The 23,693-nt window shown below is 43.1% G+C and overlaps 1 protein-coding gene across 1 annotated transcript in view; it reads right to left on the bottom strand.

Moving 5' to 3' along the window:
- Clnk (cytokine dependent hematopoietic cell linker) overlaps nt 1–23,693 on the bottom strand; it is a 286,854-nt gene that overhangs the window by 12,654 nt on the left and 250,507 nt on the right. Inside the window, exons 15-19 of the mRNA XM_036200349.1 lie at nt 20,875–20,893; nt 18,018–18,099; nt 14,360–14,400; nt 5,260–5,390; nt 2,089–2,166 (exon numbers count right to left, since the gene is read on the bottom strand). Coding sequence (XP_036056242.1) covers nt 2,089–2,166; nt 5,260–5,390; nt 14,360–14,400; nt 18,018–18,099; nt 20,875–20,893 — 351 coding nt within the window. The remainder of the gene's footprint in view (nt 1–2,088; nt 2,167–5,259; nt 5,391–14,359; nt 14,401–18,017; nt 18,100–20,874; nt 20,894–23,693) is intronic.

The raw sequence follows: 23,693 nt of genomic DNA, 5'->3' as shown, positions 1-23,693 counted from the left end.
CACAAAAATTGTCTCAGAACATTTTTAGTAAGTTAATAATTGTACGTTGGCCTGCATTCATTGCTGTTCTTGGTCACATGTGGCCAGTGGTTGGACAGTTAGCAAATGAGAAACCTGAAAGTCCAACTTGAAGTCTAACTCTTTAAGCCTGCCTACTCCTGCTTCATCAAGGGTGGTGAGGAATCAGCTGCAGCTTTCTCCACCTAAAGCATTCATTCAGAAGCCAAGGCTTACATCTCCAGCACAGAATACTGCCAGAGAGCAGGAAGGGGGATGGGGGCCAAGAATTGGGGCCAAACTGGGATTTATCTTCTTAAACTCTGCAATGCACTTGTCAAAATAAATCTGGGAAAGCTCTCGTTTAAATTAAATTATCTCTCATAAATGGGAAACACATCCTGACAAGACTGGTGCAAACAGAAAAGGAAAACACAGTTGTTCAGCTTTCACGGTGTTATTATGTGTCTTAGGAGGAGGCAGCATAGGCACACAGGGAGGGAGGGAGCATTTGAGGAGCACTAAGCCCTGCCACAGGGATGCCAGGTGGCCTGCGTGTTGCTCACCCAGCACAGTTCACATGTGGGCTTCTACATTTGGGTCCTCTAAAATTGTTTTCTGGTGAAAGCCTAACTATGTGAATGTAGTAGTGCACTGGGTAATGATCACCCCAAAAGGGAAGCCTTGACTAGAGTATACCATCACTGTGCTCCATCCTATGCTATCAGAGGCCAGCATGTCTGAGGCCATGACAGAGGAAGGGCATAGAGATCCTAGGGCAGGGGACCAGCCAATCACCCTCAGTCTCCATCCTACTGTAGAGAACTTTCATGGTAGCTGGAAGCAGCTGAGACATGGTGAAATGGGTACTAATCTCTTTGTTGTGACTGAGACCCTGGCCTCAGCCTCCTCACCTACAGAACAGCATAGTTCTACTTATTACTGGTAGGTCATGGTGGTTTGCTGGCAGTCTTCTTTGCCTCTACTGCTAGTGTTAACCAACTAACATGAAATTAGTGACTTAGGGGTAAAGTCATTCTTGTATCATTTTGGAGGTCAGAAATGCAATATGACTCTCACAGAGCTAGAGCTAGTGTTGGGGGATGGAGTCTGTGTCTGTGACTCTGATAGTCCCTAGAGGTCACCAGAAGTCCTTGCTCATGGTACTCCCACCATTCTGACCTTTACTTCCATAGTCACACATTTTCTATGACATCCCTGCTTCCCTCTTATTGGGAATCACAAGGGGCTACCTGACTCATCTTAACCCCAAACTTAATTAACCTGCTAAGTCCCCCTTTCTATATAACATGATTCATTCACAGGTTCTAGGATGTAGGCCATGGACATCATTGTGAGTGGGGTGGAGAATGGCCATGATTCTGTTTATCATAGCAACTGATGAATAACAACTTTTTACATCAATTCTGAGTTTTCTTAAATGTGCTGGAGACCTATAATTTTTTCACTACTTAACTGACTCATTCATATTGTGTTTTTGCATTCAGCAGTGGTCAGGCTGAGGATCTGGTGTCCTTAAGCCACAGAAGCTTTCTGTTATTTCTAAGTACCCCATTGTAGTTCTGTACCTAATAAAGTAGTCACTCATAGTCACTCGCTTTGTGATGGAGGCTATGGCAGTCATTCTAGATCTTCTGTCCTTTTGGTCACATGGTAGGCTGAAACCTCCCTATTCCCTTTGAAATTTGCTTTGGTCTTGGAATTTGGTCAAGGAAAAGGTAAAGTATGTTACTCCTGGGGAGATGTATGGGGAGCCAGAGTGGGAAGGTGGAAGCTGGTATACTGTGGGTACAGGGCCTCACACAGACCTAACAAAGTCTATCTTGAATCTGATGCGCAGTGAAGAAATAGTACCATGTGATAAATGACAGAGATCTTGGGGGTAGCTGTTGCTGCAGCATGACCTGTCATATGCTGGATCAAAGTATTCATGATCCCTATTCATGATCCCTGCTCCTCTGCTGAAGAAGTGAGCTATAAAGACCCAATTGTTCCATAGGCACACATTTAGTAAGGGATGAAATATGAAGAGAGCAGAAGGAGGCACGCTCATTGTGACCACTGCATTACCTTGTTCTCTCTTCTCAGCACCTCTTCTACTGCCTGGCGACTGTATTCTCCAATGTACCATTCATTCTGCCGGACATCCTATGGTATAAGTCCAATGAGGAATATTTTAGGATCAAAGAGAGGTGTTCATTATGGACAAATTAATTCCTAATTGCTTTTGTTCCACCAGTGTCAATCACAGACTAATTGATAGGTATTCAGCACAGAGCACTTTGATCTGGAACCTGGAAGTACCTACTGATGCTGGGAGAAGATGGATGTGGCACAGCGAGTGCAGCTGGGGATTCTTGGGTTGATAGGAATCAAAAGAGTGGTCCTTGGGAGTGGCCAGAAACTGCGCATTGGTTAGGCAAAGTCCATCATTTGAGTCTCAGGAAGCATAAGCCCCCCCCCAACCCCCTCCAACCACCCCCCCCTCCCCCCCGTCAGTGTTACTCAGTGAATTCTGACATTGCAGAAAGATGCACGTGTTTTCATCTATGCTCTGGCATTGCATGTGTGCCCATGGCAGCATGGTCCTTCAGTCTCTTCATTGAGTTCTCGGGGTCATAATGCTGAGTCATCTTTCTCCAAGACCCTTTCTTATCCAGTATCTCAAACCTCCCCTACATTGTTTCTCTGGACCATGCATGATGGACAGTGCTCATTATAGTTATAGATAGGTAGCAGAGACTGGAGAGTCAAAATCTGCCACATGGTTGGCAAGAATCGGGGACATGACCTCAAGTCTGTGCTCTCCCAGTGCAGTCTCTGGTCTTCCCAGCACCAACATATCCATCCATGATGGGCAGAGGTGAATGCCATCTGGCCAGCATGTACGGCTCCTACCTGACTGCACCTGCACTTTCTTTCACGCCCTCAGGTTGTGGGTCTGGCCAGTGAGACATGTTTACTATTCCAGCTCATACACACCAGCTACTCTGGGCTTATAGTCTTAAAGTCCTTCTTATAGTCTCTTCCATTCAACTCAGTCGCTCTCCTGCATTAAGAGTGCAATATAGAATGAAAGGGAAACAGGATACAGGCAACCACAGGGGTGAGTCTCAAAAGCACTGTGCTCAGGGAAACAAAGCCGGGAACAAAAAAGCCGCTCTCTATTGAGAGGGTTTCTAGGAAGGACACAGAAATCAGAGTTGCTGTCTGGAGCCAGAGGAGGATGGGTTTCATAGGAGCAGGAAGGGGATTGGGGTAGAGTGGGACAGCGTTTCTTGAATCAGGATGGTGGCCAGCCTGGTATTTTTGGTGTAGGATGTAGACTGGTGCTTGAGTGAAGCCCTTGGTGGCTTCTGAGTGACAGTGAGGAGGATCCAAGCTCTTGTTTAGTTCTTTCAGGTCCTCTGAGTGACTGCAGAGCACTGTGCTTAGTGTTAGTGTTGCATTAACAGTGCTGACATTTCTATCCCTCGACAGAAGACATGGGACCCTTACTCTGGGAACCTTTAGCAGGCTGTGGGATCCTGCTGTGCCTTTTAAAAAGCACAACACAATATACACAGTGTAAAAAGTCACCATTTTAGCCACTTCTGAGTATTCAACTCGTTAAGTGCATTTATATTGCTTTAAAACCATCGCCATTATCCATTTCCAAGAATGTCCTGCTTTTTCAAACTGAAACATTGTGCCCACTAAACAACAGCTCTCCATTCCTGCCATTTCCTTCCCAGTCCTGGGGAGCCATATTGCTACCAGATGTCTCTATAGACCTGGCTGCTCTAGGAACCATGAATAGTAGGAGGTAAATGCTTGTCCTTTGTGTCTGTCTTCCTTCACCTAGTGCCATGCTTTTGAAGTTTACCTGTGTAGAACATGCCAGATTTTATTTTTCTATTTGAGATGCTTTATGTGTTTGTGTGTGATGTTTATCTCTGTCTAAGAATGGACACCTGTGTTCTTCCTGCCTTTTTACTATCATAAATAATGTTATAAACACGTGTTCAAATCCTGTTGGGTTCTGCTTTCTGTTTTCTTGGGGATATGCCCAGTAGTAGAATGTGGTCATTGACTTCTAGTTTATTCTTTGTGCTCTGGAATACTGCTTGAAAAAAAAAATATTAACATAGCAGTGGAAAGTGAAAGCAGCCAATTTACCGAATATTACACAGACATCATTATTGAGAGGACTGAGACCTGTCAAGTCATAAGATCTGTTGAACTGTTGAAAATAGGAGCATCCTGATCTAGTCCAGGCTTCTCTCATGCCTTTGGAACTCAGGCTCTGGGAGGAGTTTGGTCTTACATGGACATTGACTTAGAGTTCAAGAATCCCAAGGCTTATAAAATGGCAGAGTGAAAAACATTCAGGTCCATGTGAAAGGAAAATGAAAGAATATTCCAGAGCCCATTGGAAGATTGGGAAGCCATTCGAGAGTTAGGTAGGGATTAATTATAAGACCAAGCAGAGAAATTTGAGATACTATAGGAATTACAAGGAGTTGATCAGAGATCCCAGATGCTTCACATACAAACCATGAGCAACTCTGGAGCAGGACAGCCATAGGCCAGGGATATGGAATGAGGGCAACACCATCTTCTTTGGTGCAGTCTGTAGTAAGTAATGTCAGAGGTGATGGAGGGTGGAACAGATAAGACACAAAGAAAGCTCACTTTCCTTAGAGGAAACCATGAGTGTAAGAATGGCTGAGAAGTGATTGTGTGAAAGGAGCTGATTTTCAGGAGAGACCACGAAACAAATGAAGACAAAGCTACTTCTTAGCCCTTTCCAGCTCTCTTCTGTGTCAGGGATTTGGACTCCTCATGCTGTCTGACACATATAATCAATGTTCAGGAAATAGCTGCCAGGCTCAACTGAAGTTGAAATGTGACCTGTAAATCTTTCAATGGAAAACGAATCCTAGTATTCAAATTCCAGTTAATTATCCATGAGACTTCACAAATACAAGTCTAACTCTCTGTCAGCTCCACCCTCCCACCCCCTGGAGTGAATGAACAGAACATTCTGAGAATCTGCAAAACACACAAGTTAAAAATCTAGTGAAAAGTAAGGCCATATGAGACAACAAAGCGTTTTAGAAACATTAAAACCCACTGCTTTGTCATTGTATCGGGAACTAATTAATGGCAACCGCAATGATCTGCTCTGAGCTTTCCCAGAAAGCTCTCACTGAGTGCCAAGGACAGCGAGAAGGGCTTGCAGAGAAGTTCCTGCCTCACCTTTTCATCAGGCTTGGTGGGGACAGGTTTCTTGGTATTTGTGTTTTCATAGGGCAGCACACGATCATGAGGGCTGTGGCTGGCTGCAGCTTGGCATCTCTGAGGACAGCGTTGCATGGTGCCTGTATGGTCTAGGAAGAGATTGCATTGAAATGAGATCACATTGTTGTCTAGGTTTTTTTTCCTCCAACAGGAAGCTGGGTTCATCACTTCTGCCAGTCTTTGGCCGTCTTTGTGGTCTAGACAACACCCTCTCACCATGGACTGCAATGCCCTCTGAATTATTCCCTTGCTTCTACATTTACCCTGCCCACTCTCTCTCCACTGGGAACCTGGAGTAATTTTCCAAAACTGTAATTGTGTGGCTGGGGAGATGCCTCAGTTGGTAAGAAGTGTTTGCCTCACAAGTATGTTCAAATCCTCAGAACCAATGAAAAGGCCAGATGCTAGTGAGCAGCTGGAATCCAAGCATTCCTACAGGGAAATGGTAGACAGAGACAGGAGAATCTCCAGAAGCTTGAAGGCCAGCGAACGTGGAAGACTACACTAGAAAACAAAACAAAACAAAAAACCCTCAAAGACCCTTTCTCAAATAAGGTGAAAGGTGAGGACCAAAACCCAAGGTTCTCCTTTGACCTCTGTGCAGGCTTATACACACACACACACACACACACACACACACACACACACACATGGGGGGGGGGGGGAGAGAGAGAGAGAGAGAGAGAGAGAGAGAGAGAGAGAGAGAGAGATGTAACTGTGATGTAGCTACTCATCCTGGCTAAAAATCTTTCCATGATTACCAATCCCCAAATAAAATGTCTCATCTGTTTTTGTTTGTTTGTTTAAATAATTTGGGAAGCAGAGGCTGTAGGATCTATGTGAGTTCTAGGACAGCCAAAGGCTGCAGAGGAACCCTGCTGGAAAAACTACCAAAATAATAATAATTTATCTTTACTTTAGGTGCATTGTCTGTGTGAGGATGTTAGATTCCTTGGAACTCGAGTTGCAGACAGTTGTGAGCTGCCATGTGGGTGCTGGGAGTTGAACCTGGGTCCTCTGAAGAGCAGCCAGTGTTGTTAACCATCAAGCCACCTCTCCATCCCCCTCTCTTCTGTTTTTAAGGCTCCAAATTCCATTTCTTCTTATTTCTCTATCCTTGCCTCATCCTTCCCACATTATCCACTTCATCCAGGCAATAATGAACTCTGCTCAGTTTCAGATCATTCCTAGGCTGGGAAATGCCATTAAGAAACTCCAAGTGTAAGCTAAGAAAACTAAAATATAATTTCTTTTTAACCTGGAAGAGCAGCTGATAGAGAAACCAGGGTAATTCAGTCTTGGATACTTGGCAGATATTTTATTTAAAATAAAGAAAGCAAGCTTGTCATTTCATGGAACACAAGGGGATAGTAATTGCTGCCAATCATAAATTTAAACCATGAAGGTGCAAGTTGGAAGCTGGGAAATTTGTATCTAACACAATAGTATCCTGATAGACTTTTCTCATGAGATTGGTGGTACTACTTGCAAATATAAATATATAATGACACATTGTTGTGATTAGAATAGTAACTGGATCCCCAAAGCATGTGTGTTGAAGATTTGATCCATAGCATGGGATCCTCTGGAGAGGTGGTAGGTATTTTAGGAGATGAACTCTAGTTGGAGGAAATTCAATCAGTGCGGGATGTCCTCTTGGAGGGGATATTGGGGTCTCACACTGGAAAGGAGTAGCCTTGTTCCATTACACACTCCTTACCATGATACTCTGCTGCATCATAGGGCCAAAGCACAGGGCCAGGCAACCATGGATAGAGACTAAAAGCATGAACACAAATGTCCTGTCACACTGTTGTAAATCTGACTGACACAGACACGTTGTTATGTTGTCTATGACAAGGGTGTGCATCGCAGGATTGATCCCCACATGGTAGGACTGTTGGGAGGTGATTGGTCCATGAGGGCTCTGACCTCTTCATGGGTTAATCTACTGATGAGTTCATAGATCGTTAAGAGGTGGGTCCTAGTTAGAGGAATTGGGTCACAGGGAGCATGCCTGTGAGGGTTTATCTTATCCCTGGACTGTGCTTCTCACTCTGTCTGCTCCTGGTACCCATGAACAGCTTTGCTCTGTCACATACTGTGTGATGTTTGACCTTGCCTCAGCCCCCCGAAGTGATGGAGTCCAGCAACCACAAACTGGAAGTTTCAAGTCAAAGGAAATCTTAGCTGCTTTAGGTTGTTTTTACCTCAAGAAATTTGTTAGAGAGGGAAAAAAGTGGCTCAGACATATGTTAACACTGGAAGTCTAGATCATGTCTGAGAACCATTATTTCTAACTGACCAATGTGTTGATGCTACAATTTGCCATGTAAGAAGTGAATTGAGAGGCAAAATAGGCCAGTCCATTTTACAGAATATAGAAGGTTATTGTTTCACCTGGCACCTGAGCATTAAGATACCACCATTTGTCAAAATTTGATATGGTGTTTTCTCTACATCCTTCAACCAAAATGAAGCATTTCTAACACATGTTATTCTTATAAACAGAAATCAAGGATGGGGGTTTTTGACATTTAGGTTGGAAAGACGACATGTTGTATCAGCAGGTAAGCCAAGCACAGCCAAGACATTTGTGAATATGTTAGTAATTTAAACTAGGAATACCTAAAAAAAATCATAAAACCATAAGAATATACAAACACTATATAATTAAAAATTAACAGGCAAAAATTAACATATAAACCAGGTATGGTGGCATACAACTTTAATACCAGCACTCAGGAGGCAGAGCTAGGCAGATTTCTCTTTGAGTTTGAGGCCAGACTGGTGTACATAAAAAGCTCCAGGCACCCTGAGCTAAATAGTGAGGTTCCATTGAGGAAAGGGGTAGGGGAAGAGCACATATAAAATGGAAGTGGGGTGATTCTTGTCAGGTCAGCATTGGAAGCATATAGCCTCCCTTAGTATTAGACTTATGACCAAGCTGTCATCCTGGTTAGCAGCTGAGCTGTTTCGATGAAATGAAGCTTTGGCAAATATTTACTAAGAACAAACAGTATTCTTGCTATCTTGAAAGTTCTATTTTAATTGTGCCAGTGATTGTGGTTTTTACTGAGCCTAAGAATGTGTGTGTGTGTGTGTGTGTGTGTGTGTGTGTGTGTGTGTGTGTGTTTTAAATGGGAATTGGACTCAGGGCCTCGTGCATGCTACGCAAGCGATTGACCACTGGGTTATGTTCCTAGAACAGTATAGAACACTTTAGTTTCCTCTTCTCTTTTTCTGAAACCGGGGCTTACTAAGTTGCATAGGTTGGCTGTGAGCTCACCCTGTATTCCAGGAAAGCCTTGCATTTGCAGTTCTCCTGCTGAGAAGCTGGGACTACCAAGGTCTAAGCAAAATACCTATCACGTAGAATCTAAATGCATTTATAATACTAAGTTAATTTCACCCATCAATTTATGATCCTTTTTTTTTTTTTTAAAAGATTTATTTATTATTATACAGTGTTCTGCCTGCATGTATCCTGCAGGCCAGAAGAGGGCACCAGATCTCACTATAGATGGTTGTGAGCCACCATGTGATTGCTGGGAATTCAGAACTTTTGAGAACCTCCGAGCCATCTCTCCAGCCCCCCAATTTATGATCTCAAGAACAAGAAGAAAGCTAAAGATTTCCTTCCTAACTAGAAAGAATTATCCTGAGTGAGGTAACCCAGATCCAGAAAGACAAACACAGTATGTACTCACTCTTAATGGATATTAGATGCAAAGCAAAGGATAACCAGGCTACAACCCACAACCCTAGAGAAGCTAGGTAGCAATGAGGACCCCAAGAGGGACACACATGGAGGGCCTCAGGAAGAGAAAATAGTTAAGATCTCCTGGGTAAACTGGGAGGGGGGTAGAAGGGGAGGAGTGGGGGATGGGAACAGGAGGGACTGAATGGAGGGAGGGAGGGAGAGAGAGTACAGTGAAAGAGATATCTTGATAGAGGGGACCATCAGGGGTTAGGGAGAAACCTGGTGCTAGGAAAATCTACAGGAACCCACAAGGATGACACTAGCTAAGACTCCTAGCAGTGGCGGAGAGGGTGCCTGAACTTACCTTGACCTATAATCAGATTAGTGACGACCTTAATTGTCATCATAGAAACTACATCCAGTAATTGATGGAAGCAGATGCAGTGATCCATAACCAAGCACTGGGCTGAGCTCCTATACTTCAGATGAAGAGAGGGAGGAGGGATCAGAGGAGCAAATGAGGTCAAGATCATGATGGGGAAAACCACAGAGACAGATGACCTGAGCTGGTAGGAGCTCATGGACTCTGGCCTGTCAGCTGAGGAACATGCATGGGACCAAACTAGGTCCTCTGAATGTGGGTGACAGTTATGTGGCTAGATCTTTCTGGGGAGCCCCTGGCAGTGGGACCAGGACTTATCCCAGGTGCATGAAATGGCTTTTTGGAGCACATTCCCTAGGGTGGGACACCTTACTCAGCCTGGACATAGGGGGGAGGGGCTTGGTCCTGCCTCAACTTAGTATGCCAGACTTTGTTGATTCCCCATGCCTTACCCTCTCTGAGGAGCAGATAGGGGGTGGGATGGGTAGAAGAGGGGGGTGGGAGGAGGGGAGGGAGGTAGAACTGGGATTGGTATGTAAAATGAAAAAAACTTTTTTTTTTTAAAAAAAGATTTATTTATTTATTATGTATACAGCATGTCCTGCCTGCAGGCCAGAAGAGAGTGCCAGATCTCATTGCAGATGGTTGTGAGCCACCATGTGGGTGCTGGGAATTGAACTCAGGACCTCTGGAAGAGCAGCCATTCTTAACCACTGAGCCATCTCTCCAGCCCGAAAAAAACTTTTTAAAAATTAAATTAAAAAAATAAAAAAAGATTTTCCTACTAAAATTTTCGTTGGTAAATAATAAAACTTAACCTTGAAATAGTATAGAATCCATACTGCTAAACTATTTTTGAGAACTGTACCTCCCAGACACAGAGGAAACATGGGAGGTCAAGGAGAGATGGACCTAACACAAGCAGGAAGAAACCCGAAAAGTCAGTGAAAAGTTGAGCAGCCGAGAACCCCAAAATAACACAAAAGTAGACCTAAATTTTGGCAGTCACAGCAAACATCAAACGTGGAAACAGAACACTTGAAAGTCAGACACAAGCCGGGCGGTGGTGGCACACACCTTTAATCCCAGCACTTGGAAGGCAGAGACAGGCGGATCTCTGTGAGTTCGAGGCCAGCCTGGGCTACAGAGTGAGTTCTAGGAGAGGCACAAAGCTACACAGAGAAACCCTGTCTCGAAAAACCAAAAAGAAAAAAAAAATTTGGGTTGGGGATTTAGCTCAGTGGTAGAGCGCTTGCCTGTACAGGCACAAGGCCCTGAGTTTGGGGGTGGGGGGAGAAGTCAGACACAAGTTGGCTTAAAAACCTAGTGATGTGCTGATCACATAACCAGAGTCTGAGGGCACAGAGAAACCACATGGAAAAGATGAGGACCATGGGCCTTGCAGGCCTAAGAGCAAACCTACACACCTCTATTTGTGAGAAGAACATTGGCTTAAAAACTTCCTTGTGAGTTATCCTAGAGCAGAATGCAGGGGGTGTCTGATTTAAATGGCAGTGGCTATCTTTCCTTCGTGGCTTGAAACAGCAAGAACAAACTTGAGAAGGGAAATCGGCATTATCAGCGTTTCTTATTACTCACTTTGTGCCCGATAGAATTCAGAGATTATGAAATTTTTATGATATTATGGCAACTGATTCATTATCGTTCAACCCCGTATGCCTTGCTTAAATATTTAAAAAGTCCTATTTTTAAAAAGAGCATTTGGAAATAATTATACATTTGTAGTCTGCTCACAGAACTAGTTAAATGAAACAACAGCAAATTTGCCACATAATTTTCTTCTGAACGCCGCTGGCTTGGATCTGTGTCAGAGGATGAATGAATAAATGAACAGTTCTGAGCATGCTGTCTGTATCCCACCACATCTTAGGTTCTACTCCCTCAGAATGAAAGCAGCTAAGCTTCTGAAGCTTCCTACAGAAGACATTGCATTTGGGGTTGATCTCTCTTATGGAGCCTGGGAAAGGGAGGCAGACGGCAATGAAGAGATTGGCGAAAGGTCAGCAGAAGAGTTTTGGGGGTGAGTAGTTGACACCCCAAGAAGCAAAACAGCCCAATAAAAATGGTTTGGGGTGAAACTGCACAGTGGCCAACACTTTGTAATGTTTTCAGTTTCTTATGGAGTTACATGTCTCGGCACAAACTCTGACCCTTGCTATCAGCTCATGGATGCTAACTTGTGAGCACAGTTAATATTACCAGAGAGATAGCCTCATACCCCTCTGTTGTCACCTAAAGTCCAACATTTAAAATCAGGCGTTATGTCAGTACTTATCAGAAGATTTTAACTTATATTTATACATAATTAAAAATTAACTTTATAGGAAAAAGGCCATATGTATGTTTTCCAAAAGAAAACAGAACAAGACTAAATACACACAGAAAACCATCCACACTTCCAAATCTAAAGAACAATATTTTCCTAACTTGACGTATAATGTTTCTGAACCCTCTTCTAGTTTATACATATAACACACACACACACACACACACACACACACACACACACACACACACGGTGTATTTACTGGGATTCTTTATAGTTTAGCTTGAATTAATTTATCAGTACATTGGGCCTATTGTGTTATCGGTAAGTGAACTACCTAGAAACAAACCAAACATATCCAAAATTCTTTTTCCATTTGTAAGGTAAGAATAATGACATCAGCATCTATAGAGATGTGGACCTCACTATCCTATATGAATGCTCACCCTTAAGGCATCTGTATAGGTTCCAGTGTTGAAATAAATTGGCAATTTATGAGTGCAGATGACTCATCACCTTCTGCATATGACACTTTGTTAAATTATCGGTAGTACAGTTATGCTACACAGCTGGCTTGAGTGGTCAAAGAGAGCTGTGATTAATATATGGCCTCCTTCCATTCCTAGGACTCAAATGTCAGCAATGGAAGTGCTGGAGGTCAGATGTAGGCATGTAAAGATGAGATGGCTTGGAGTATCCATCTGGAGAGTGCCTGGGATGAACAGGGCAAGAAAGGGCTTGACTTGTGGGTTTTGAAAGTGTGCTTCAAGATTAGAGAGAATCATAACTCAGAGCATATTGGAAAGCCTCTATCTTAAAGATAAAGATGTTTGGATACAAAGCAAAGCAAGAGTAGTCTGGAACCACAGTGTTTAGGGAATGGCCACCACCACCCAGAGTCTAGTCCATCATTTGTGTCCTCAACCCATCACAGAAGAAGCTAGACTTCTTAAGAAAGCCCAGAGGGGACAGAAGAGATATTTTGCCTCCGTTATTTTCTCTTCCCATCAACAGGCACCCACAAAATGCATGATCAGTACCAAAAATATGGCCACTCTTTAAAGATGCAGAGTAGAGACAGCCCCACCCCTCCACTGACCAATGCTTCTCCATCAGCTTACTAAGCAAATATTCATTCTGCTGAGCAGAAGTTCATTTCTGATTTGTCAGACTTAGCAAAGTGTCATATGCAGAGGACAATGAGTCATCTGCACTCATAAATTGTCAGTTTAGTGGAACTCAGCCCCACACTGGAACTCATACAGATGCCTTAAGGGTGAGCATTCATATAGGATAGTGAGGTCCACATCTCTATAGATGCTGATGTCATTACTCTTATCTTACAATGGAAAAAGAATCTTGGATATGTTTGGTTTGTTTCTGGGTAGTTGGGAGGTAGAGACAGGAGGATCAGAAGTTCAAGGTCAACTTAGGCTACAGAGTGAGTTCAAGACCACCCTGATTTGAAAAGGAGGTTGGGGGCATAATCTCTGGAGAAAGTCTCATTGTCATTTTATGCATTGAAAAAAATATACTTATCATCTGGGTCTTAGTTGTTTCAGTGTAGGACAAAAATGAAATGAGGCATGATGGGGAGCAGTCAGATCTCTTTGAGGCTCACTGATGTCATTTGAGGGAAGAGGAAATGGGGAGACCAAGAAAAGAAGGAAGGATATTAAAATATGAGAGTGTCAAGTGGAAGGCTGAGTGTGCCTGTGTGTATATTGTACTGATATTAATATATGAGTTTTTATTTACATTCTATTGGTGGAAGAGTGACGCTCAAAGGGTTAACTGGACTTCTGTGGCCCTGCTGAAGAGAGAAAGGCAGAGCCAGGACCAGGACAATGGCTCTCCCTCCGGCTCCATTGTACCCTATGGAGCGGAGCAGGCTGTTCTCAGGCCCAGATATTCTTTTCTAGCTAAACCAAGAGACATGAACACAGTACTTCCCTGGCACACAGAGTAATCAAGAGGGAAAATGCACATGGCAGAAGTAGCTGAGACAAGTGGCATGGACAAGGCTGAGCCCCTGGTAGGTACAGGGTTGTGTTTCTATTCTGCTTCATGCCAGAGATATGTTAGCTTTCCGCGTTATATGCCACGATCAGTAAGAGGGATCATTTAAGTTATTAGGGTCATTTTTTCATCTTACAGATTTTTATTTCTTAAGATAAATCTTCATCACCCCCAATGTGTTGGGGGAAATTGTCTACAACTGTTGGAGATGATGGAGAGCATAGTGTACTCATGAACTGTTGGTGACTGATAGATGAATCCACCCCACTTCTGGCAAAGACCAGGAATAATATGTTCTTATCAGTTTAATAACTAACAGCTACTTTGTAAAAATATATTTGAGGCAGCTAAAGAGACTCACAGCTTGAGACCCAGATAGTTCTGTTTCCAAAGGGTAGAACTATTGCACTTATGAAAAATGCCAATATTATGGTTTGTAACACTAATGCTTATAAGAGGATTATTTCATTATGGACTCAAATAAAAATTAAGTTGTTATGTAACTTTAACACAAATGGAACACCATTAATCAGTGAAAATGAGACTATCACAGCTGTAAACTTCAGGTCAGTGGCTCCAGTTCACAAACATCGAGTCACTGTGTAGGACTCTTGTAGAGTTCTGGCTTACCTGTTTATATCACGAGTCTTACTTACGGCACCCTTACCTCTGACGTGTACAGTGTGCTTTGCTGGCATGTAGGAAGAGCTGAAGAAAATGTCAGAATTGGTATGTTAGCATTTCTGTGACAGACGAAATCCCACTTATGTGCAAAATTAATGGCAACGTCTTCAGGTGACATTTATGAAGTATGAATATTTTACTGAACTTGCTTGAAGAATTGTCAGTTTTCTAAAACAGCGGTGGTTGGCTTTTCCTCTCCTCTCTCAAGTCAGGCAAGCATGAGACATGGCACTAAGGGACTGGTGTAGATACTATTTCCTCTTGTCATCTGAGGACATGTCAGCACTCTTTGCTTTGTTAAACTGAGTCTGGTCTTGCCTTGTAGCTACACACATGAACACTAACATTGATGTGTCTGGGGGCTCACATTCTTTTTTTTAGAAATTTTTTTTATTAATTATTTTTTTTTCATTTATTTTACATCCTAACCACAGTTTCACCTCCCTCCTCTCCTCTCATTCCCTCCCCCTGCCTCCCCTTTGTACCCCCGCATCCACTCCTCTGTTTCTGATCAGAAAGGGGCAGGCCTAACATGGGTTTCAACAAAGCATGACATATCAAGTTGAGGTAGGGCTAAGAGCCTCCATTTGTGGGGCTCATATTCTATAGCACTTCTACCAGTTGGAGTCAGCTATAGATAGGAAGAGAGAAGCACAGAAATTCACACCTTTTGAAGATGTGAGCTGGATGAGAAATGAATGCAGAGGATCCCCAGGAATGCCACACAAAAGGGGATTGTGAAAATAGAACACAAGGCATCAAAACAGCAAGATGCGTTTCTAATCACAAAAGTGGTGTGACCAGGCCTGTTCGCCCACATCTGCACTTTGCACCTTACTCTAATGTTCTACTTCACTTCGTGGTACAGTCAATGTCAGTGTAAGCTCCAGGTGCTAAGAGAAGTCTATCTAATTACACAAGCCCTGCCATATCCCAAGGGTTGTGCCATTGACAGAAGCCTCTGGTCTAATTAAGAGCAAGCTGACCTTTTCCTAGCACCAGTGAAACCAATTGAAGACATATCTGCTTTTTGTTGTCCCCACAGAAGCCCGAGGACCTTACAGCTGGCTTTATAATTGAAAATACTTGCAGGTTATCTGAGAACCAGACAGTGCCACCATCACTGGTTACACTACCGACATCCAAGCTCTTGACTGTTAAAACTGGCATTCCCTTACAAGGAGCCAATATATCATTTCTGTTAAATGACTGAGGGAAAAATTGAGCCACAAATTTTCTCTGATTTTAAAGAAATTTTGGGGAATGCTAAAAGAGGTGGAGTGCTCTTCCAGAATATTTTAGGTACCAAGAACATAGTTCATAAGGATAGACAAAAATTCTAAAACTGACATACAAGTGATGACTCATCTAACACATGTGTCGAGCACATTCAAATGAGCCTGTGTTTGGGGGAATAGGAAATGAAGGAGAGACATGGTCTCTGCTTTAGTGGGGAGCAGTTTATGCAGGGAAGACATGATGATGGAGAGTCCTAAAGGACCCAACAGATATCCCAGGCAAAGTATACCATGTCAACTGCTGTGGTGTGAGAGGTCACACATGTGGAATTGCTCAGATTGTGAAGGATGGGGAAGCATGTTTGAGGAAGGTGAGATAGCACTGTGGGAAGGCTCAGAGATGAGAAACCATAGGTTATTCTGCAAAGGCCCAGGAAGTAATCCCATAGGGATGGGATGGGATGGGATGGGATGGGATAGGATGGATGCTCTTGGTGTCAATAGAAGGCTATTGCAGTAGTCCAAGCAAGAGTTGATGGGGGCTATTCTTTGCAAGAGCTAGGAGGAGAAATGGGTATATTCAAGACATGTTTTGGAGATAGAATTTTGAGTTAGAAAAGGGTGCTCCTCGGCAGGAGTAGGAAAATTTGGGAATGGCATTGAAAATAAGAGCAAATTTCAACACAATAATTTTGTGATGCTGAGGACCTCTCTAAGGGAAAGAGCCTACTGAATATTTGAACATAGGTCTGGAGGCAAGCAAGGGGGCATGATCAGGAGAAGGGAACTTGGGAATCATTGACATGGGGAGGGCATTTGACCCTGAGATAAATGAGATTCAGGCCTTCATTGACAAGAAGGGGCCTGTAAGATGAACTCAGGTACCACCATCATGTAGGGCTGTTCTGGGAGAGAAGTCTAAGAAAGAGACTTAGGAGAGGTAGGTAATTAAGAGAACAATTAAAATTAGACATTGTGTAATAAATCAAGCAAACAAGCTGAAACCACATCAAATAACTACCACAAATAGAGGCCAGATAGAATAGCTTATTATCTTTTCTCAAATGTGATTTTCCTTCCTACTCAAAAATTGCAGTAAGAAAGAATATTGGGTCAGATGGGGCCTTAAGCAGCAAATAGCCTCTTAAGGGCTACAAAGCAATGGTCCTAATCTCTGAAGGTCAAAGAATGAAAGTTATTGAAGGTACAAAACAGGACACCTTGAAAAACGAGGCAGGAGAAGGGAAGTAGGGCTTGTGATGATCCGAGGTTCACAGCCTAGCAATCATACAGAGAACTGCCATTTACTAGGCTCTTGCTATGTTCCTGGCTCTGTTTTAAGCTTAGATATCAACACTGTCCAGTCCAAATCCATTGTTCACCAGTGGTGATGTGTCAGTCCGAGTCCAGTCGCTCCCACCTCACGGCCCTTCTCTTCTACCACTGATGTGGACACTCCCAGTAAATAGTATAAATCAAGGCACCATCTCAACTATGGGCGTGCACAAGGAGAGTCATGACTATTGGGCAGCGTGGTTAAGTCAAGTTGTTATGGTGGCAGGGGCTTCGGCCTTGGAGTTGCCCTTAGCTTCAGTGGCCAAGGAACTCTGTGTCTCTGGACTTCAGTTTTACCATCTGAAGAATGAGTGAAATAATGTTCTAGATTCAGTGTGGCTCTAACCTTGGGTGTGATGGGTAGAAATAAGTTTTCCACATAGGAAGAGAAGTAACGAAGGGGAAAGTAGACAGAAGAATAAATGTGCAAATGTACTTCTGAGAAGGATAGTGTGGTTGCTGGAGGGCATCTGATGAGGACGTGATGTATAAGGGAGAGGGTTAGGAACTGAGGTCACAGCCATTAGCCAGGGTTGCATAGCAGCAACTCAGAGTCCTAACTATACAAGCTCTACATTTTGAGGAAGTCACTACTAAATTTTATCAAGTGACCTTGATCAAGGAATCACCTTCAATTCTTCAACTCCTCAGTGAAGTTGATGTCACAATCAACTGATCATGTGGTCACAGTAGCTTTATCAACATCTGCTCACCTACACTGTACTGTTCAAGTGTGTCTGTGGGCTCTGATGCAGTCGTGAACTGAGAACAGCTAGAGATGACCCATTTTCCTGAAAAATTGATCAGCATCCACCCCATTCAGTTAATATTCAAGTTTTTACATCCCTCAGTTGCCTGTAACATCCAATAATTTATAAATAGCAGAAAGACATTATTAGATTCTGTGTCAGGTGGAAATGTCCTTGTCTTCCTTGAGACCTATCACTGGGCTTCAGAGTAGATGGTCTAACATTTCCTGTTTCTCAGAAGTCTTGTGAGTCACTATCTAAGATCTAAGAGAGTACTTGTCTGCTAACATGAGAACTACAGGTGTTCCTCCCTTCTTACCTGGCGATGTCAGGTGGACTCTTCTGAGTATTTTGGTTTTGTGATGGGTGAGAAGGTCCTGGCTTTGTCTGGTGATATGATCCTGGAAAGTATGACATACATGGGTCAGATTGCACAGTGCATACACTTGAGGACTTTCAAGAGTACACTGGGATGGCTATGATTTAAGTACTTCTCATTATCATTATGGGGGGCTTTTGGAAACTATAAACTCATATAGTTCACAGCTTCCCCCTGCCCCAGGAGTGCTGCTTTCTCAAGGCTGTAAAAATTGCATAGATTGTTTACAATCTAGAGTGCACATGACTGGATTTTTCCAGTCAGACAGAATATTTCATCAGAAGGCATTTTAGGGGTAATTATCGATGAATTACTTTTAAAAGACTTTGGCTTTACCATGCACCTATACACCCATTCATTTGTTTGTTGTTTTATTCACACAATTCAATGTGTCTTTGTGTCATGCTTATAGAATAGGTTCTCTGCTAGAACATGGAGTTACAGTGAAGAGAGGTATGTGGTTCTTAAATAAAAGATGGCAAGCAAGCAGAGCAAGAAGAAAGTTCTGGACAGAATGAGTGACATAAAGAAAGTAAAGTATGCTTTAGGATGCAGGCTTGACCTTGTGTAGCTAATGAGGGCCTTCTGAGAGCTGACTGGTGAATGACATCCTGATCAGGAGAGTGTTAAACCGAAGGACTGCTGTGGGCCAGCCGGGTTTAGGGATGTCTACTGCCTGCACAAGACACTTGTGTTCTTATTCCCATCTTGTGATAGAGCAGGTGAGCTTCCAAGGTTCTGATGTAGGCCAGCAGTTACCAGCTGGGAACAAACAGGGATCCATTTTCTCAATGCTGTCTCCTTGATCATTGTTTTAGATAAACTTAATTGTCAACTTTACACATCCTTTAGTTGCCTAGAACAGATATCCATGTCATTGGGGGATTATCTTGATTATTAATTGATGCAGGTGGGCTCAGCCCACCGTGGGCGGCACCAACCCCAGGGAGGTGTGCCTGGGCTACCCAAAAATGCTAGCTAAGCATAAGCCTAGGGTTGGGGGGGGGTCAGCAAGCAGCATTCTTCCATGGTTCTTGCCTCTAGGTTCCTACTTTGATTTCCTGCCCTGATTTGCCTCAATGAGTGATTGTGACCTTAAAATGTGAGCTAAATCCCCTCCCTGCCTCGCCAAGTTGGTTTTGGCCAGAATGTTTAAGCACAGCAACAGAAGTCAGTAGAAAAAAAGAATCAAGCTCAGTCATACCTCCACACTGGAGTTACTTAGCATGCCATTACTCTTCCTGCTTTTCATCATAGATGGACTTTTAACCAGCCATAGATACTTATGAAGGACATTGAATATACTCTGATGTGAGATGCGTACACTGTTCCAGTTGTGATGGTGAAACATAAAGCCACAGAAGCATGCACACATTGGCTGTCTTCCCTTCATTTGGGTTGTTACTTTGTGCTCTGCCCAAGGTTGACCACAGACTGGACACCTCCAATTGAATGGACTGTGATTACTTGCAATGACATTTGAGTCAGTGATAGGTCCATTAATCACACACCCATAAAAAAATCACTTCTTGTAATCAATAGCCACTTGGAGCATCTGCCTCTCGGGAGCATAACAATGCCCCACTGTTATATTACTACATCAAAGCCCATTGCAAGGTTACCTGGATGTCTTAGTATATTAAGAGTCACTGTAGATTTCATTTGGTTCCATAGTTATTTCAGTTGCTAACAAGTCCCCAGTTCTTTCTTAGAGCCTTGGAATTCACAGACCTGGGTAGGCCCCTCTTCCAAGTGTTTTAATGTCTTCACTGCATAGGGCAGAGCCAATTTGAGACCCACAGAGGAAATACAACTCAGACTCACATAGTTTTATTTCAACCTGACACAAGCTAGAGGGAACCTCAGCTGAGAAAGTGCCCCCCACAAGATTGACCTTTGGGGGCATTTTCTTGATTAATGATTGATGTGGGAGGTCCCAGCTTGCTATGGGAAGTGCCACCCCTGGACGGGTTGTCCTGGGTGTTATAAAAAAGCAGGCCGAGAAGGCCATAAGGCAAAAACAAATAACAGCTCCCTTCCATGGCCTCTGTCTCCAGGCTCCTGCCTTGTTTGAGTCCTTGTCCTGACTTCCCTCAGGAATAGAATGTGACCTGAGAGTTTTAAGCTGAAATAAATCCTTTCCTCCCCAAGTTGTTTATGATCAGAGTGTTTCATCACAGCCATAGAAAACCTAACTAAGATACATGGTAAGTTGGAAACAGGTCTCAGAATTCCAATCCACTGCTTCTTCATTGACCCATGTTGTGTCTTGCTAACTCTCTGGGCCATGACACCAGCCTTTTGAATAATAATTTATCATTTTAAACTAAAGGGGAACAGTATTTTAAAGGGAGGCATGAAGATACATTACTGCTCAGTGTCTTGCTGTTTAACAAGCTTTGAGTTGCACGTGTCTACATCAGTAACACCAACAGTGTGCATATGTGTGTATGAGGGCATGTGCATGCACCTGGTGTTCTCGAAGACACATCCGTATCTTCTCCTGAACAGTGGGACAGCAATGTATTTCCCAAGCAGCATAGGTGTGACTTCTTTTGGTTAATGCATGTAGACAAAGAAAGACTCTGTCCTAGTCCTGATTTTAATTACTCTCCTTAGACAGGAGCATGTTGGAATAGCCTATGAAGTCTTACATTCACTGATGACTTTATCACGCATGCACCTACAGATCTCAGGCTTTGAACTCTCACTTTCCCTCACAATGCTAACCCTATAGGCCTAGACACAGAACCTAGTGTGATAGCACTAGGGTACGAAAACCAATGTAAGCAGTTACCTTCTTCTGCTCCAAGGACCTGCATCGAATTAAAAAGATAATGGTGAATAACTTCAGGTAACAGAAAATTTAACCTAAATTTTAACAGAAAATTAACTGTGTGCATTGGGAATTTTGTTAGTAGAGTTTGGGGGAAGTTTTTGTTAGTTCAGACTTTTTTTTTTTTTTTTTCTAGACATGGTTTCTCTGTGTAGCTTTGCGCCCTTTCCTGGAACTCACTTGGTAGCCCAGGCTGGCCTGGAACTCACAGAGATCCTCCTGCCTCTGCCTCCCAAGTGCTGGGATTAAAGGCATGCGCCACCACCGCCCGGCTACTAGTTCAGACTTTTAAGGAGATCTGCAAATAATTTTCTAAAAGACAACATAAAAACCAAGGTTTTACCTTCTGTATATGATGTAATAAATGTATAGTTGGCTGTTGATGTTAAAAGTTGATTTGACTACTAGAGAACTACACACTCATACATAGTTATCAAAGTCTTTAAAATATTCTTCTTCTAATAACTCTCTTGGTGAGACTCATTTTCTAAGAAACCAAATCTGGTCAAGTTACATATACAAGGATATGCATGACATTGTTCATTACAGTATGAGAGCTTTGGAAATAGTCTACAGGTCCAGATAAGGAAGAAGGGCTCATTTAAGGGCCGGGGAGCCACACTTGGTGGCTAAGAGTGCTCGCTGTCCAGGTGTGAGGACCTGAGTTCCAATCCCTATCACTCATGTAAAAGTGGGACATGACCATATGTGCCTGTAACTGCAGTGATGCAGAAGGCAGGAGCTGAGACAGGTGACCCTGGGAGCCTCTGGCAAGCCAGTGCAGCCAGACTGCAGCGTTTGTGAGAGATCTTAAGGGACTAAGACAGAGAGCAACACAGGAAGACACTTGACATCTTTCCCTGGCCTTCACATGCACACACATGGGCTTGCACACGCACATATATACCTGCAGGCACACACACATACACCAGACACACACATACACACACACACACACACACACACACACAGGAATTGTTCATTTTGGTGTTATACTTGGTTACTGAAATATTGTTCAGACATAGTAGATATCTGTGTGAAAAATAGAAAAGAATACACTATACATAGGTTGCATGGGGGCTTGTTTTAAATGTACATATGCATGCGCACGCATACACACAAAACAGGTTTAAAGAAAGACTATGAAATAAGAGAGGCCATGCTGGAGTATGAGGCTATGATTACTTTACGTTTTTGAAATTTTCATTTTAAAAAATGAACAGAGCATACGTTATTGTTCTTAGATGCAGCTACTCCTCTTCCCAAACATTTCCTTTCTCTTTCTTTGATTAAAAGTGGTAGACTTCCTGAATGTGATGAGTCCCAGCTTAAGCAGTCAATCCTCCTGCCTCAGCCTCCTATGTGATGGGATTGCAGGTATGTACCTCCATGCCTGACTCTACCCTCAAACTCTGAAGAAGCAGAGAGCTCTACAGTTAGATTAGCATTTCCCTGCAAATAATTTCCCAAGTCCATTCCAGACATTGCCTCTGCTGGGAAGTCCTGGGGAATCAGTGAGATGAGAAATTTGTTAACCTGGGGGAGGGAAATGTCATGATGTAGCTTGGGAACCTCATGTAATAAACATGTTCTGATTATAAATAAAATGGTACTTTCTTTTGTGGGCATAAGGAAAGCTTATTATACCTTTCATCAAAAATTCAAAGGATTGTGAAATCTAGGAATCATTGTTTTAGATAAGTTACAAGGTGGTACCTGTGACCAGGTTCCCAGAGTTACCCTGAGACTGACCTTGAGCCTAGCTTTCTTGATTCATGTTGGCTTTGGAGACAAGAAACCCTTAGCAGCAGTTTGCTTAGAGAGGCATCCTATGTCTTGTTTGATGCTAACTGAAGGGCCTTTTTGTTTTAAAGACCTCGCATCCCCAGGGTTCTGGAATGAGGGTATGTGTATTATGGATAGCAAATCAAAGTGAACCCATAGGCCAGGTATAAAGGGTAATGAATCCATTCTAAAGGAGTGGTTTGGAAGTCTTCCCACTGAGCATTCCCCAGCAGTTCAAAGTGCTCAATCTGATGCAGCAGGAGTTCTCAGGCTTGTCAAAGGCAGGGGGAAGGAGACCTGTGCACACCATGAAAAGCCTGCTTCTGGGAGGGAGGTTGCTTTATCTTGTTGGAGCCCAGCTGACTGTTTTGCTTGAGGGTTCCAAATCAAATACAATTAGAAAAGCACAGTGAAATCTCTCCGGCTGTTCTACGTAAGTTGTTGTTGTTGTTGTTTTTTTTTTTCTGTTAGCAAATATAGTCAAGTGAGCTAGAAATGTTTTCTATCCCTCTCCCCTCCTTTCCTTTTTTACCTTTAAAAACTTATTTTCAGTGTCTGTTTTGTTTGGGCAGAGCCACAGCTGTAAGGAGCAGATCAGAATGGTGGCATCCAAGGGCACGGCCCCATCTTCTGCCAGCTGGGGAAGCTCTACCTGCCAGCTCCTCCCCAGGCATGCTTATGGCAGTGGTTGTCAATGTGTGAGTCATGATCCCATAGGGATCCCATACCAGATGTTTACATTACGATTTATAACAGTAGCATAATTGCAGTTATGAAGTAGCAACAAAATAATTTTGTGGTTGGGGGTCACCAAAACAGGAGGAACTGTATCAAAGGGTTGCGGCATTAGGGAAGGTTGAGAAGCACTGGTTTAGGGCTTTGTGAAGATTACATGGGACCCAGCCTGTGCCACCTTGGTGAATTGGAAGTTCCACATGAGCTTGAGTCAGGGCAGGTAGCCTGCAGTTTCTGCCAGAATAGATCCTTCTCTACAC

Source organism: Onychomys torridus, chromosome 10 (genome assembly GCF_903995425.1).
Source record: "Onychomys torridus chromosome 10, mOncTor1.1, whole genome shotgun sequence".
Lineage (NCBI taxonomy): Eukaryota > Metazoa > Chordata > Mammalia > Rodentia > Cricetidae > Onychomys > Onychomys torridus.
The sequence above is the reverse complement of the archived record's forward strand: the minus strand, read 5'-3'. Positions and strand labels throughout refer to the sequence as shown.